The sequence below is a fragment of the Strigops habroptila genome (assembly GCF_004027225.2).
Source record: "Strigops habroptila isolate Jane chromosome 13 unlocalized genomic scaffold, bStrHab1.2.pri S16, whole genome shotgun sequence".
Lineage (NCBI taxonomy): Eukaryota > Metazoa > Chordata > Aves > Psittaciformes > Psittacidae > Strigops > Strigops habroptila.
The window spans coordinates 301,645-314,859 of record NW_022651054.1 but is presented as its reverse complement, the minus strand read 5'-3'; the positions used below and the strand labels follow the sequence as shown (position 1 = coordinate 314,859).

At 51.5% G+C, this 13,215-nt stretch overlaps 1 protein-coding gene across 5 annotated transcripts in view; it reads right to left on the bottom strand.

Annotated features, from left to right (window-relative positions):
• The window catches only part of MTMR4 (myotubularin related protein 4), a 58,341-nt gene that overhangs the window by 16,990 nt on the left and 28,136 nt on the right, over positions 1-13,215 (bottom strand). For 4 of the 5 annotated variants that reach the window (XM_030474752.2, XM_030474755.1, XM_030474754.1 and 1 more), the window contains 5 exons: positions 8,901-8,990; positions 6,338-6,454; positions 5,569-5,651; positions 5,180-5,346; positions 3,668-3,764 (listed from right to left, as the gene is read on the bottom strand). In XM_030474752.2, coding sequence (XP_030330612.1) covers positions 3,668-3,764; positions 5,180-5,346; positions 5,569-5,651; positions 6,338-6,454; positions 8,901-8,990 — 554 coding nt within the window. Of the gene's footprint in view, positions 1-3,667; positions 3,765-5,179; positions 5,347-5,568; positions 5,652-6,337; positions 6,455-8,900; positions 8,991-11,363; positions 11,608-13,215 lie in introns of those variants that run through there. The other variant, XM_030474751.1, reaches the window with a different exon arrangement.

Here is a 13,215-nt window from a genome sequence, read left to right as displayed (position 1 = left end):
CACAGACGCAAATCCCAAGTCCAAAGAGAAACAGGACAGCACTGAGGCTGCACTACCACCCACTGGAGCGACAGTAACAACATGCACGAGAGGCTGGAATTGACACTGAGAGGCTGCAAGGGCAGAAACTGCCATGGGAGACTTGTGCTGCCTCCACACAAAACATAAAAGCATCACGATACTGCGTAAGACAAAGGCAACATTTTTAGACACCATCAGCTGCTTCTTGGTGCTGTCAGCCAAGGAATATATGAGGACACGACTGTTCCTTCAGTCGTAAGCTGCTCTACAAGAGAATAACTGAAAAATCACTTTGTTATTACAGTATTCAGCACACAGTAGAATTCAACAATATTTTTAGAGGGGATAAGCTCCCATGACAGTAGCAATGAGTTTCAGAAAGGGAAAAGGAAAGAGCTTGCATATAGGAGAGCTATTTAAGCATGCTCTTCAGTGGTCACATAAAATGCATCAAAAACATCAGACAGGGCTGGCAGAGTTACACAGTGAACAAATGAAGGATTTTAGAAGAGCGTAAATGCTTCCAAAGGGCATGAGATAAACCAATTGTGCACCTAAGTTAGAAAAAACTAAACCCAAACCAGTAAAAATGAGACACACCACGCAGCTTCTGAGAGATGACCTATTAAAAGATTAAAACTCTGAAGACCTTTCTCAAACATCTTGGAGGTATCAGCCTGCTGCCAGAATGTCTAATAGATGCACAAGGTCACAGCAGAAAATCAGGACTACTGATGCTGATGTTCAGCAGAAGAGCCCACAAAGAAGCTGCCAGACCAAGCCCTATCTACAAGGGACAAGGCACAAGAAGAGATTAATGTGGAAACTTCTGCAGGGGAAATTATAGAACAATCTGCTGGGAACGAGGAGTAACTGATCCCCAGGACGAGACAGTGCTCAGCCTTTGACATGGAGCTGTGGAGAGAGTCTAGAGGAGGCCATGAAGATGCTGTGAGGGCTGGAGCAGCTCTGCTCTGGAGCCAGGCTGAGAGAGCTGGGCTGGGTCAGCCTGGAGAAGAGAAGGCTCCTGAAGGGGAGACCTTAGAGCAGCTCCAGTGCCTGAAGGGGCTCCAGGAAACCTGGAGAGAGGCTTTGGACAAGGGCCTGTAAGGACAGGACAAGGGGGAATGGCTTTAACCTGCCAGAGGGGAGATTGAGATGAGCTCTTAGGCAGAAGCTCTTCCCTATGAGGGTGCTGAGGCACTGGCACAGGGTGCCCAGAGAAGCTGTGGCTGCCCCATCCCTGGCAGTGTTCAAGGCCAGGTTGGACACAGGGGCTTGGAGCAACCTGCTCTGGTGGAAGGTGTCCCTGCCCGTGGCAGGGGGTTGGAACTGGATGAGCTTTAAGGTCCTTTCCAACCCAAACCATTCTGTGGCTCTGTGAAGATCAAAGCTAAAAACAAGCACCAACATTGAAGGAAAGGTGAATATTTTTAAACTTTTTGAAGGAATTACGTGTGCACCAAACCCACAGATATGAAACAACTCCTGTCTCAGACAGCCTGGGTACTGATGGGGAGCGCCAGAGCGTGTCCATGTCTCAGGGTGTACAGACAACCCAAGATGTGAGAGCCACGGAGAGATCATGTAATAATTTTGTTATCATTTTATGCTGAAATAAGATACTTCTATCAAGACCAGGTTATTATATGCTTGCATTGCTCTAAATTTATGACGGCTGTTGCCAGGAAGAAGATAAGTTTCCAGTTAAGGACATCTCAGAACAGACTTGAAGACACTGAACAAAGCAGTTACCTTGGAGTATCCTGTCTCTAACAATACTGTTTTGCCAAGGCTGGGAAGTAAAAGATAAAAGGACTACAAAAGTTTAAAAAGTAACCCAAACCCTGTGAACAGAGGCAGATGGTAATGATCAAAAGCCAAGGCAGGATTTAAAGACACACTCCCCAAAGCAGCAAGAGTTACACAAGTGTATTACACCACCTTGGAGGTCTCGGGATGTCTGCAGGAAGCTGCAGCCTGCCAGGATCCCCAGGTAGGAACCCAGCAGGTGGAGGGAAGCAGAACCAGGCCTGCACCCAGCCCGCTGAGGTTTGTTTCAAGTTCTTTCTTCCCTGGTTGGTTGGAAATAAAACATCTGTCTTTAGAGAAGTCGGCCAATGGCTGTGTATTACTGACCAGGAAGTGAACCACGGATGGTAAATCCAAGCTGAACTTTCTGAAGCAGTCAGAGAGAACCACATCCCAGAATCCAGCAGCAGAGAAAGCCTGACTGCTCTCACAGACATGCAGAGACTGCCCAGGGCAGGGACCTACAGGGCATGCACTGCAAAACTGAGTAGTTCAGGAAAAGTTTTTACTTTACATCCTTGAAGAACCTGTGTAAATGCCATCAAAGTCATGTTAACAGTCCAAGAGCTACAATGTGGTCAGCAAGGCCAAGCAGGAACTCTAAGTCAACCCCCAAAACTAGCACTTGCTGCCTGGATTCTTGGTGAAAAGAGAACAGGCAGCAAACTGCAGAACTCCGCCGGGACTTCCCCAGGCTTCTCATGGTCTCCACAGGAAACCAGTGACCTGGAACTGGCTGGTCTAGAGGTGATGTGGCTGCTTTACAGCTGAGACAGAGAGAAAAGACTGAGGGATACGAGTAATTTAAAGAAAAGGCTTAAAAGGGAAGGCAGAAATGAAAACATCTGTCAAAGCTTGATAAAATCCTGTTGGCTTAATGCCACCCGCTGCAAAGAATGCAGCAGTGCTTCTCCAAGAGCTCCTGCGTTCTTCAGTAGAAGACAGGCTGGAATCACTGACATGCTTGGTGGGAAAGACCTTCTAGGGATCTCTACTCCAACCTCCTGCTCACAGGGAACCACCTTAAACACCAGATCATCTGAGACTTGACCCGCTGCAATGCTGGAGAACCCCCACCTCTGGTATCTGCCCCAGTGCAGCACCCCACTCCTGGGGAATGCATTTTTTCCCCTCCCACGTCCAGTCTGAACCTCCCAAGCTGCACCTTGTTCAGTTGTCTGCCACTGTCAGCAGACTCCATCACCTTTGCAAATGCCCTTCCAGCAGCTGCAGGCTGCAAGCAGATCCCCCTTCAGCCTCTTCTGCACCAGACTGACCAAGCCTCACTTGCTGCCAGGACCTCTGAACATCCCCACAGCCCTCCACCGACCCACCCAGTTTCTCAGCAGAGCTGAATCACTGCCTGACTTCATGAAACCTTTGTGTTCTTCATTTCAAACAGTGTGAGCATTTTAGAAAGAGTGACTGACCAGAAAGCTGTCCCTACAATGGACAGTTCCTTCAAGACTCACCAAAGACTTCAAGGATGAATTATGGTCACCACATTATAAACTACCCAGCTCAGCATTTGCAATTGCTGCTAGCTCTGACAGAACCATGGAGTGTTCATGAAGGGACCTAAAGATTATCCAGTCCCAACCCCCCTGCCATGGGCTGGGATACCTTCCACTAGATGTTTGGGCTTTATTCCTTCTTCAATTCCACGATGTGAAGGGCAGAAAGAAAGGAGATCTGGCTCATGTTTTGAGGGTTATCAAGGCCAGGATGGAGGATTAGCTGGAGCCTGACTCACCCACTGCTCCGCATGGGGACTGTGGAGAGGAGAAGGTACAGAAAGAGGAGAGTGGGGACAGCCTGGTAGTGAAACACTCACTTGTAACTGTTGTTGATGTCAGAGACGCGCCAGACATTTTGCAAGTCAAAGCTCATCCTCACCAGCTCCATCTCAAACCGGTATTTCACATGGTCTCCTGGAAGAACAGCGCACAGGACAGTTAAGCAGAACTGAGGAAATCTGCACATGTCAGTGGCTGCTCCATAGCAGCTCTCACAGGCTGGACAGAAACTAGAGGACAGCTGATGGCAGGGATCTTGCTTTGGAAGCCAAAAAGACTTGCCCCTCACAGGGGTTCCTCTGTTTTTAGTTTGAAAGCCAGATCACCTCTCATTCTCAGGGCACAGAGTGGCATGGAAGCAGCCTTCTCATGTCCATATGGGAAGGTGTGGGGGTTAATTGAATCCACTTTTGCCCTTCTGACAGAGGCAGCTTCCAAATGGACATCAGGAACCCCATGGCAGAGCAGTACTGAGCACCCAATGTGCCTCCTCCTCCCAGACTGCACTCGCAGAGGTTGACTCAGGGTTTGCTCTCTTATCTTTTAGCCTCATCTCACAAATTCTGGATGCCTTTGTTCAGTATCAAATCTTGTTAATAAATAAATACTGCCAAGCTCTTTGCCTCACTCATATCCTGCAGCAACAACTTCCACAGGAAATTTATTTATACTAGAGAGTAATACTTTCTCTAAAGGAAAGGCAGCAAGTATCTCCCAACTGCTGGTCTTTGGGACATAGCAAGGATGTGTAGTCTACCTTTTCTCTATCAGCTTTTCTTAGGTATCTCCTTCAGCTATACTATTCAACCCCATCCCGCCATCTCAGCCTGTGTTTGGACATTTCATTCAGGGTACTGCTTCTCTCCTCTAGTATCAGCACATTTTTAAGTTTAAAGCCAGGTTTGTCACTCATTTTAATCCCCTTTCATTCATGAAGAAGCTGCTTAAAGACAAAGCAACTGCAAGTGAACTTTGTGGTCCCAGAGAAGGGAAACTCCCAATCCACACGAGGGCGCCACCACAGCTCTGGTTTTCTCTTTATGGGCTCAAAGATTGCAGCTGTGCCTGTAAGGATGACCCAGACATCTCCACAGACCTGGCCACGGGAATGGCACAGCATTTCTCGTTGTTGGAGAAGAGAAGTGGCTGGGCTCATACTCATTATGCTGCCTCAAAGCCAACAACATTTACTATCCAGGGCCAAGCCTGCTTGAGCTCACTAGCATCATGATGAGAATACTGTATGGGAGTATGGGAGGTTTTCTTCATTCACAAGGGGAAAGGGAAAAGCTGCTTATGCGTTGCTGGCTCAGAATGTTCCTTATTGTGCTTATTACTATTATTTTTTTACTGTGCCTGATATCCAGACGCATCTGGCCATCAGCTGGATCTCTAGGCCAGGTACAGGATGTCCCTCAGCAAGATGAACTTGGGCTATGGCTATAGCAGAGCTTAAGAGATAGCCCAATATCGGTTTATGAACAACAGTTCAAAGTGCACTGCAGTGCTTCTAAGCAGAAGAGAAGGAAGGGTGCAGGCCAGGAGCCTACCTGGACGGCAGAGATGTGCATGTTGATCCTCCTCATCAACACAGACTCCTAAGCACCATGCATGGTAGGCAAATGCGAAGAGGTCCTCAGGCTTAGCAGGGCGGGCGATGGCTCGAGTCAGCCTCTTCAGCCACTCCTGGCACTGCTTAAACGTGGAAAAATGGCACCTGCAAATCCAAACGCAAATTCTCCTGAGTGGGTATGTTCATTCAGCCAAGGCACACACACCCAGCTCTGCTCCATTTAACCAGGAAACAGAACAAGCACCAAGTGTTAGTAACCTTGGCCATGAACAGCTCAATTCCAGCAGCAGCACAGGGGGAAACACCAGAGCTGATCATGGCAACTAGACTGCAGAGACATCTACAATACAGCAATAAAACAGATACCTGATCACTTTGGAGTCCTTGCAGACAATGTGAAGCTGGAACATATCCCGGCACTCCACACTTTCCATCATCCTCAAAGGCACCTGCAAGGGACAGATGTAGGGCATAACAACACATACCACATCACACAAACACATCTATTGCAGCCTCGCCTGCAGGCCGTCACACACAGTCACGGCTCCTTCAAGAAGCATGAGCTTCTAGCTCAAACTACAAATCCACTCTGAGGTTTACGAAGCTTCATGACTCAGCACAGAGCCTCCTTCAACAATTAATATTCCGATTTCTATTCTGTCCCTGGGTAGCCTCCCACCTGGGGCCAGTTCCTGACTAAATCACACCCAGGCAAGCACAGGTAACTGAGCCAAACAAAAGCTGCAATAAAAGATGGCAAGTCAAGACAGTGCAAGAAGGCCTCAGGCTCCCACTGTTTGTCTCTCGGTTGTTGGTCTCCAGGTAGAAGTCTCATTAAAACTGGCTTGCAGGAGACCTTAACAGTCTTAAAACTGCCAAGTTTAATGCTTGAATTTAAAAAGAACAGCAAAGAAAAGACCTAACTATTATCAAAAGGAAAACCCCTTCCACCCACCAAAGTGCAGCAGCAAAACAGCAACTGCATGACCAGAAGTAACTAGAGACAGCATCAGGCTTGGCATCCTTCAAGAGGCACAGTTCCTGTGCCACAGACCACAGGAATGGCTTATGCTCCCCCAAAATACTGTGAGAGAGATTATGGTTCAGGCAGCAGAAAAGGCACATCCAGACTTACATTGATCACGGAATCCTTGAATTTGATATGAAGCCGGTAGTTGGAGATGGCAATCACTGCGTCGTTTGCATGGCCAAGGTACTCCACTCCCTCACCCTGCAACACAGTGAATGGGACCTGGAAGGGAGATATCACTCATTCAAGACACATGTAGAGTACTTTGCGCACCATAAATGCCAAGAGTCACTCTTCCTACTGTCTCCACAGTGCATCTCCTGCAGGAAATCATTCACAGCAACGTGCTCTTCACGCACTGAGAGCAAACAACAGCACGGAACAGCACTGGTACCACTGCCCAGTCCCACAAAATGGGTCGTCTTCCAAAGATGCCTTATAAGCCACCAATCACCTCCTGATGGATCACATCCTGATGGTGTGACAACAAATGCTGTGAACACTACCTGTGGGCATCTGGCATGAGGGTGCTGCGTGGGGGCAGAGAGATTTACGGTCCCTGCTTTTGGAGAGAGTAAACGCAGCCCTGGCACAAGTGGCAAGATAAAGGACAGGACCTCAGGCACAGCTCAGACCTTGGGGAGTGCTCTGCACAACTCCAGGCAGAGCCTGAGGCGATCAGAGTCCTCTGCCCCAAGGCAGAGTGTCGCATATGTGATCCTGCTGCGTCCTCTAAAGTAAGGGGGCTCTTAGCAGCACTGCAAGACCCACTGCTGCCAATCCAGGCAAGCAAACACATTGAGTTTTGCCTAATTTCTACTAAAAAGGCCCTGAGGGAATTTGTACCACTGAGGAAATGATACTGAAGTTACCTGGGTTAGAATTCAAAAAAATAAATAAAATCCAGGTAATCCAGTGCCTTTCTGGTTTCCCCCTCAGCCTGGACAGGCTGTGGCTGGTTTTCAAAACAGGGGATGCTGGGACACTACAAGTTTGAATTTTGTTTTCTTATATTCAAAAAAAAAAAAAAAAAAAGGAAGGCAGAACAGCCTAAAATTCAGCAGAGTCCTTTGTCCTCAGCCCAGCAGCCTCCTGTGTGCCCTGAATGCCACCAACACTGGGCGATGCTGGTAGTCAGTTATGCGAGAAAAGTCACAAAGATTTCTCCTTCCAGCCAGAGCCCTTTCCCTGCTCGACAGGGCGCCTGAAAGAACAATTCATGACACTGTAATTAGCACAAGTCAGACCAACCTGTCTTTATTTCTAAGTTGCTTCTATGGCTTGGGTGTACACTGCCTAAAGATTGAACTTCAGGCATCATGTGTGACAACTGTACTAATAACTTCTCCCCTAAGTTACCTGTACAAAAAAACCAACCTTAGACTGGCATCTGTCTGAATATTCTTTAAAAATGATAATTATTTGATATTAAGAGAATATGCTCTCTTTTATTTCTGCAGTTTATTTATGCATGCTTGCCAGAGCTGTTTTTAGTTGACATGTGTTTCTTCTGCTTATGTGGCTCTTTCACACAGCAACAGAAGGGAGAGAGATTAGAAACGGGATGGTAAAACTGCAAGAACTGACAGAGGGAAATCCTGGAATAAACTGAGAGGTGCCCGAATACAGCCTCTTATCAAGCCTTTCACACTTCATAGTACATTAAAGTAACAACTGACTGAAGGTAAGGCACCCTTTGGGAGGGCTGAACTTTACAGTCCTCCAGAGAGAAGACTGCAGCAGATTCCATTCTTCTCCAGGTCATCTCAGCTCAGACTCCTCCCAGCGGCTTCCCCTCCCCAAGGCCGCAGACCTGCAGCCTTGACCCTGTGCAACTCCTCAGCCACATCCACTCCTTTAAGTCAATCCTGCCACCGCCACATTCCAGTCCTTGCGTTTATCAGCACCATTCACCAAGGTGATGCCAATCATTGAGCAAACCCAAATACTGCAGCAGCAGTGAGAACACACAACTGAGCCTGGCTCCAGCCACAGGGGGAGGACGAGGAGCACTGGGTAATGTTACAGGAAGCCACAATCACCAGGAGGCTCTGGCTCCCCCACTCACAATACCACCTTTCTGCACAGCAGCAGCAGTACCCAGGTCTCCTTCAAGGGCTTTTTGTAGTGGGAGCCTGGCACCATATGGAGATTTCTCTTTCCAACAGCTCTGCTGCAGGAAAATGCCAGGAGCAACATGTACTAGGGCCAGCTCAGCCATTGCATGGCACACTAGAGCTGCACCGAGCACAGCCCAGCCCCGATACTCAGCCCGTCCCAGAGAGCATCTACCTGCTGCAGAGCTATGCAGGCAGCACCACGGTTCCTGACTGTCAGTGCAGGCGGACAGGGAACACCCAGCGCGGTGCTGGATTGCATCATGCCACTTCCAAGACGCAGAGGAGATGCTGTACAGATCGCAGTGCTTTGGCAGGGCTGGGAAGGCTAGGCCGGGACACACAGAGCTGCCACCAGCAGCCTCCACGCACGCACATGGAAGGACCCGGCTGGTCCAAATGTGACCCACGGCTCTGGCCAGCCCACAGCCTCCAGAACACATCCTGGGCTGCAGAACTGCCTGGGCTGTTTCACACTGCCACAGTCGAGCCTGATACAACTGATACAACTGCCGCATCCCAAAGCTGTTTTGTGTTTCTTACTTCCTTACCTGCAACGACTCTTCCTCCTTTATGAGCTCTTTCGGGGGGAACAAGTCCTTGGCCTGGATATACTCCAAACTGGGAGGGCCTTCTTCACCCTGCATTACAAACAAAACACACATTGAGACAGGCACCAGCCAGCACGTGTCATGAAAAGCCCAAAATCTAAGATGCTGGATGCTCTTGGCATCCCAATACCTTGGGGATCCCCTGGGCCTGTGCATGGCAACGGCTGTTCTGCCTCCAGACCACACTTTCCGCACTGCAGGACCCCAGCAGTTCCTCTGGCTGTTGCAGAAAACCCACAGCACAGTGAAAGACTGAGGCAGGTCTCCAAGTCCTGTCTTCCAACTGTGTGGCATTTGGAAAGCCAAGCAGATACACCTGGACCACACACAGGATCTTGATCTAGTGTAATCTGTCACATCAAATGTTACCCCTTCACTACGGCACCACAGCAGAAACACTGTGACACAAAAGGGTTTCCGTCTACAGTCCAGCTTTGACCTACTCTTCCCCCTATGTTGATAAGGACTGCTTGCTTTTGGGAGTTTTTGTTTTCACTCTTAGCCCAAAGGGATCTGGGAAGAACCTGAAGCTTTTTGAGGAGAATATGCCAGGGTGAAATGTAACCCTGTAAGAACTGCATCTAAGTGCACCCAATTCACAACATGTCACTGACTGGTGACAGCACCCAGGGCATTCCTCCTCACAGGGCAGTCTGACCTGCCCAGAAAGACACCCTGCAAAGCCACAGCGGCCTCAGAAGTGGTCTGAGAGGACACAGAGGTGGAAGTGGACATCTTTAATGTCCATTCCAACCCAAACCATTCTATGATTCTATGACACACAGAACCTGGACACGCCATCCTTGGAAAAGTGGAGAGAGTCTCAGTTTGGGGCCTGTGAATCTTCGGTCACTCATGAATTCTCGGTCCCTATTTTCACCAACCCTCATCCCACACTCTGTTGAAGCACTGGCTTGCTGTATGAATGAGCAGCATCCAGGCACTGAGCTGAGGATGCTCGCTGCTGTGAGCCCAGGACAGTGCTAATTCCACACATATTTGGTGTGTGAGTGTGTTTTCTTTAGAATGCCTCTTTGCTCCCTAACTATAGCTCCTCTAGGCGCCAGCATTTACTAGGAAATACTCTGTTCTGTAAGCATTAAATAATATTTTTAAATAAGATATCTTTCTGGGTAAGTCACCCAGGCCATAACCCCAAATTTTAATCCAAATAAACGAGAACCCATCCCTTTGGCTCCATTATATTTAAAATGATGCTGAATCCTGTTAAGGCGCTGGCAGCCGCTCAAGTTTTGGCACCCAGAGGCACAGCCTGGCCTGAAGTGTTCCCTGGACCTCAGAGTGGGGCAGCCAGACCCAGCTCAGCCCAGCTCCTCTCCAGGTCCAGGACATGGGGCAAGGCACCTGCTCCAGCAGCCACTGGTTACTAGGGACCATGGGGGGCTTGGGGGCCTCTCCTGCCAGTGACGTGAGGCTGAGGCGCTGGCCCGGGTGAACACAAAGGGAAGCTGCATGCCGGCGCGGTTCCCGGGAGCAGAGATCCTCTCCCATCACCATTTTGCAGCTTGCAAAGAAATCCCAGTGAGCAGCAGGAACTGGAACAGGGCAGCCTGAGCCCTGCACTGGCTTGGGTGTCCTCGAGTCCCTCCTCGCCTGCAGCATGGGGACAGGCAGGAGGCTGAGCATCACCTCCTGCCACAGCTCTGTCCCGGAGTACCAGCAGGGCAGGGGGCTGAGAACCCTGCTCTCTTCATGAGCCAGCATCTCCTGAAGCCCTCAAGAGCCCATTTGGCCACAAGGCCTTTATGGAGGAGGGCCCTTCTGCAAGAAGGGGCATCAGCTCTCCTCTGAGAGCTCCTTTCCCAGAAGGTATAAGAGATGCCGAGCTCAGGACTCCCTCCCCCTACAATACCATCCTGGCAGCATCAGCACAGGAGGAGGCCTTGCACATTGCTGCCTGTCACGCCGCAGCCACGGTGGGAGCGCAGAGCTCCCCTGGGGTCGGCTGCTCTCACGAGGTAAATTTCCAACTCCAGGCAGGGACTGGCTTCAGCCTGCGTGGCGTGGCATGGCAAAGCACAGCACGGCACAGCACGGCACGGCACAGCATGGCACTGCACAGCACAGCAGTGCATGCCATGCCACGCTCGCCAGGGCCTTCCGGCCAACTCAACCCGCCATGCGGACACTGCTGTGCCCTTGAGCCCTGGCAGGGCAGCAGCACAGCAGTGACAGGGGCCATGGTGTCCTCCAACAGCACATGGCAGGGAGGAGAAGGGGAGCCCCTTTGCAGGGAGCGGCGCGCCAGGCCAGGCCAGGCCAGGCAGGAGGATCCGCACGCAGCCCAGCCTCAGTCAGTGCGGGAGCTGGAGGGGGGAAGCTGGCTTCCAGCCCTGCCTGCACGGAGGGGAAGAGGCGGGGGGGAAAAAAAGCAGCACTTACAAAGCAGTTGAGCATGGAGCAGGAGACGCGGCCTGGCAGACTCATGTTCATCTCCTGAGGCGGCGGCTGGGCCGGCCGCGCTCAAGCAGCATCTCCTTCCTCCGGTGCCCTGCTGCTGCCGGCCCCGCAGCCGCCGCGCCGGGACTGCCGCAGCCGCCCCGCTCCGCCGCGCAGGGCAGGCGCATCCATCCCGCTGCCGGCGGCCGGGCAGGTGCCGCCGCTGACAATGGAGGAGGGAGGGCGGAGGACGACCAGACTCCACCTACCTCCGAAGGCCGCCGAGCACGGCTCTGCCATCCAAGTGTCTCCCCGAGAGGCGAGACAGAAAACGGAGAGACCGCCGGGGGGATCACCCCTCCCCTTCCCGTCCCGTCCCCATCCGCACCCCGCCGACGGTCGGATGCCAGCGCCGCAGTCCCCTCCCCGCCGGGCCGTGCGCGGAGCGGGTTGCCGGGAGATGCAGCCCCGGCCGCGGTCCTCCTTCCGCTGGCACTGGCCTCGTGCAGCGGGAGCGCCGGGAACAATAGCGGCGAGGAGGCTTTGTGCCCCGGCACCGAGCGCCGCGCCCGGGTCATGCGTCCGGATGTCAGCGGGAGCCTCCGCCTGTAAACCGCTGCCTGGGATCCTCCCGCCGGCCCCGGCCACCGCTGCCCAGGACAAAGGGGCTGCCCTGAGGCTTCCTCACTGCTGCATCATAGAACCACGGAAAGGTTTGGATTTGAAGGGACCTTAAAGCTCATCCAGTCCCAACCCCCTGCCACGGGCAGGGACACCTTCCACTAGAGCAGGTTGCTCCAAGCCCCTGTGTCCAACCTGGCCTTGAACACTGCCAGGGATGGGGCAGCCACAGCTTCTCTGGGCACGCTGTGCCAGCGCCTCAGCACCCTCACAGGGAAGAACTTCTGCCTAAGAGCTCATCTCAGTCTCCCCTCTGGCAGGTTAAAGCCATTCCCCCTTATCCTGTCCTTACAGGCCCTTGTCCAAAGCCCCTCTCCAGATTTCCTGTCAGCTGCTTTGAGGGGCCCTAACACTCCTGAGCCTTTACGTCCTCCTTCCCAGGAGCTCCTGTGTGTGCAGGGAGTAGCTGGATGTCTCCAACTCTCACCAGCACTCGTGCCAGAGTGTGGTCCCCAGTGTGCACAAGGTTTCCTGGGCCCACCACCAGGACAGTTAAATCCCATGGGAAGTTTTACCAACTCTGTTCTAGCAATGCTTACAGACCTCTGGGAAACACCTTGGGTGCAGGAAACGCTGTGGGATGAACACCCAGCTCCCAGCCCAGCCCCCCAAGAGCTGACTTTTCCTGCCTGTTTGCCAAGTCCATGAGCAAACTGCAAGCTCCTCAGGTCACAGCCCGTCACAGAAGCCACAGGGCAGCAGCTTCCTGGGCAATGCCATCTCCACTTCCATCACCAGCTGCTGCTCTGCTTTCCACGTCCCACCACTGAGACAGAGTGACAATCTCATTTTTAGAATGCAGAATTAAAGCCTGGCCCATCATTAATCCTCCAAGGCCCAACTATTTTGCTCAAATCATAGCACCTTTTTTGCTCCTGGACCACCAAAACTGAGCACAACCTGTAGTCATTAAGCTCCTCTTAGATGTGGTTGCTCCAGAGATACCACAGACAGCTCTACCTAGCCATACCAACAGCACCTTGAAAGGTTTTTCTCAAGTCAGATAAAAGACTTGGGTGTTTAGCTTTGCAACACCCAGACCTGTTGCCCACTCTCAGTGCAGGGCAGCAGTGCCTGGGCAAAAAGCATCTCAGTGACCTTCCTTGCTGAGGAAATACGCACAGAAAGAACCCCACAGACCATGGTCACACGGGCTTTGCTATTCGGGTTAGAA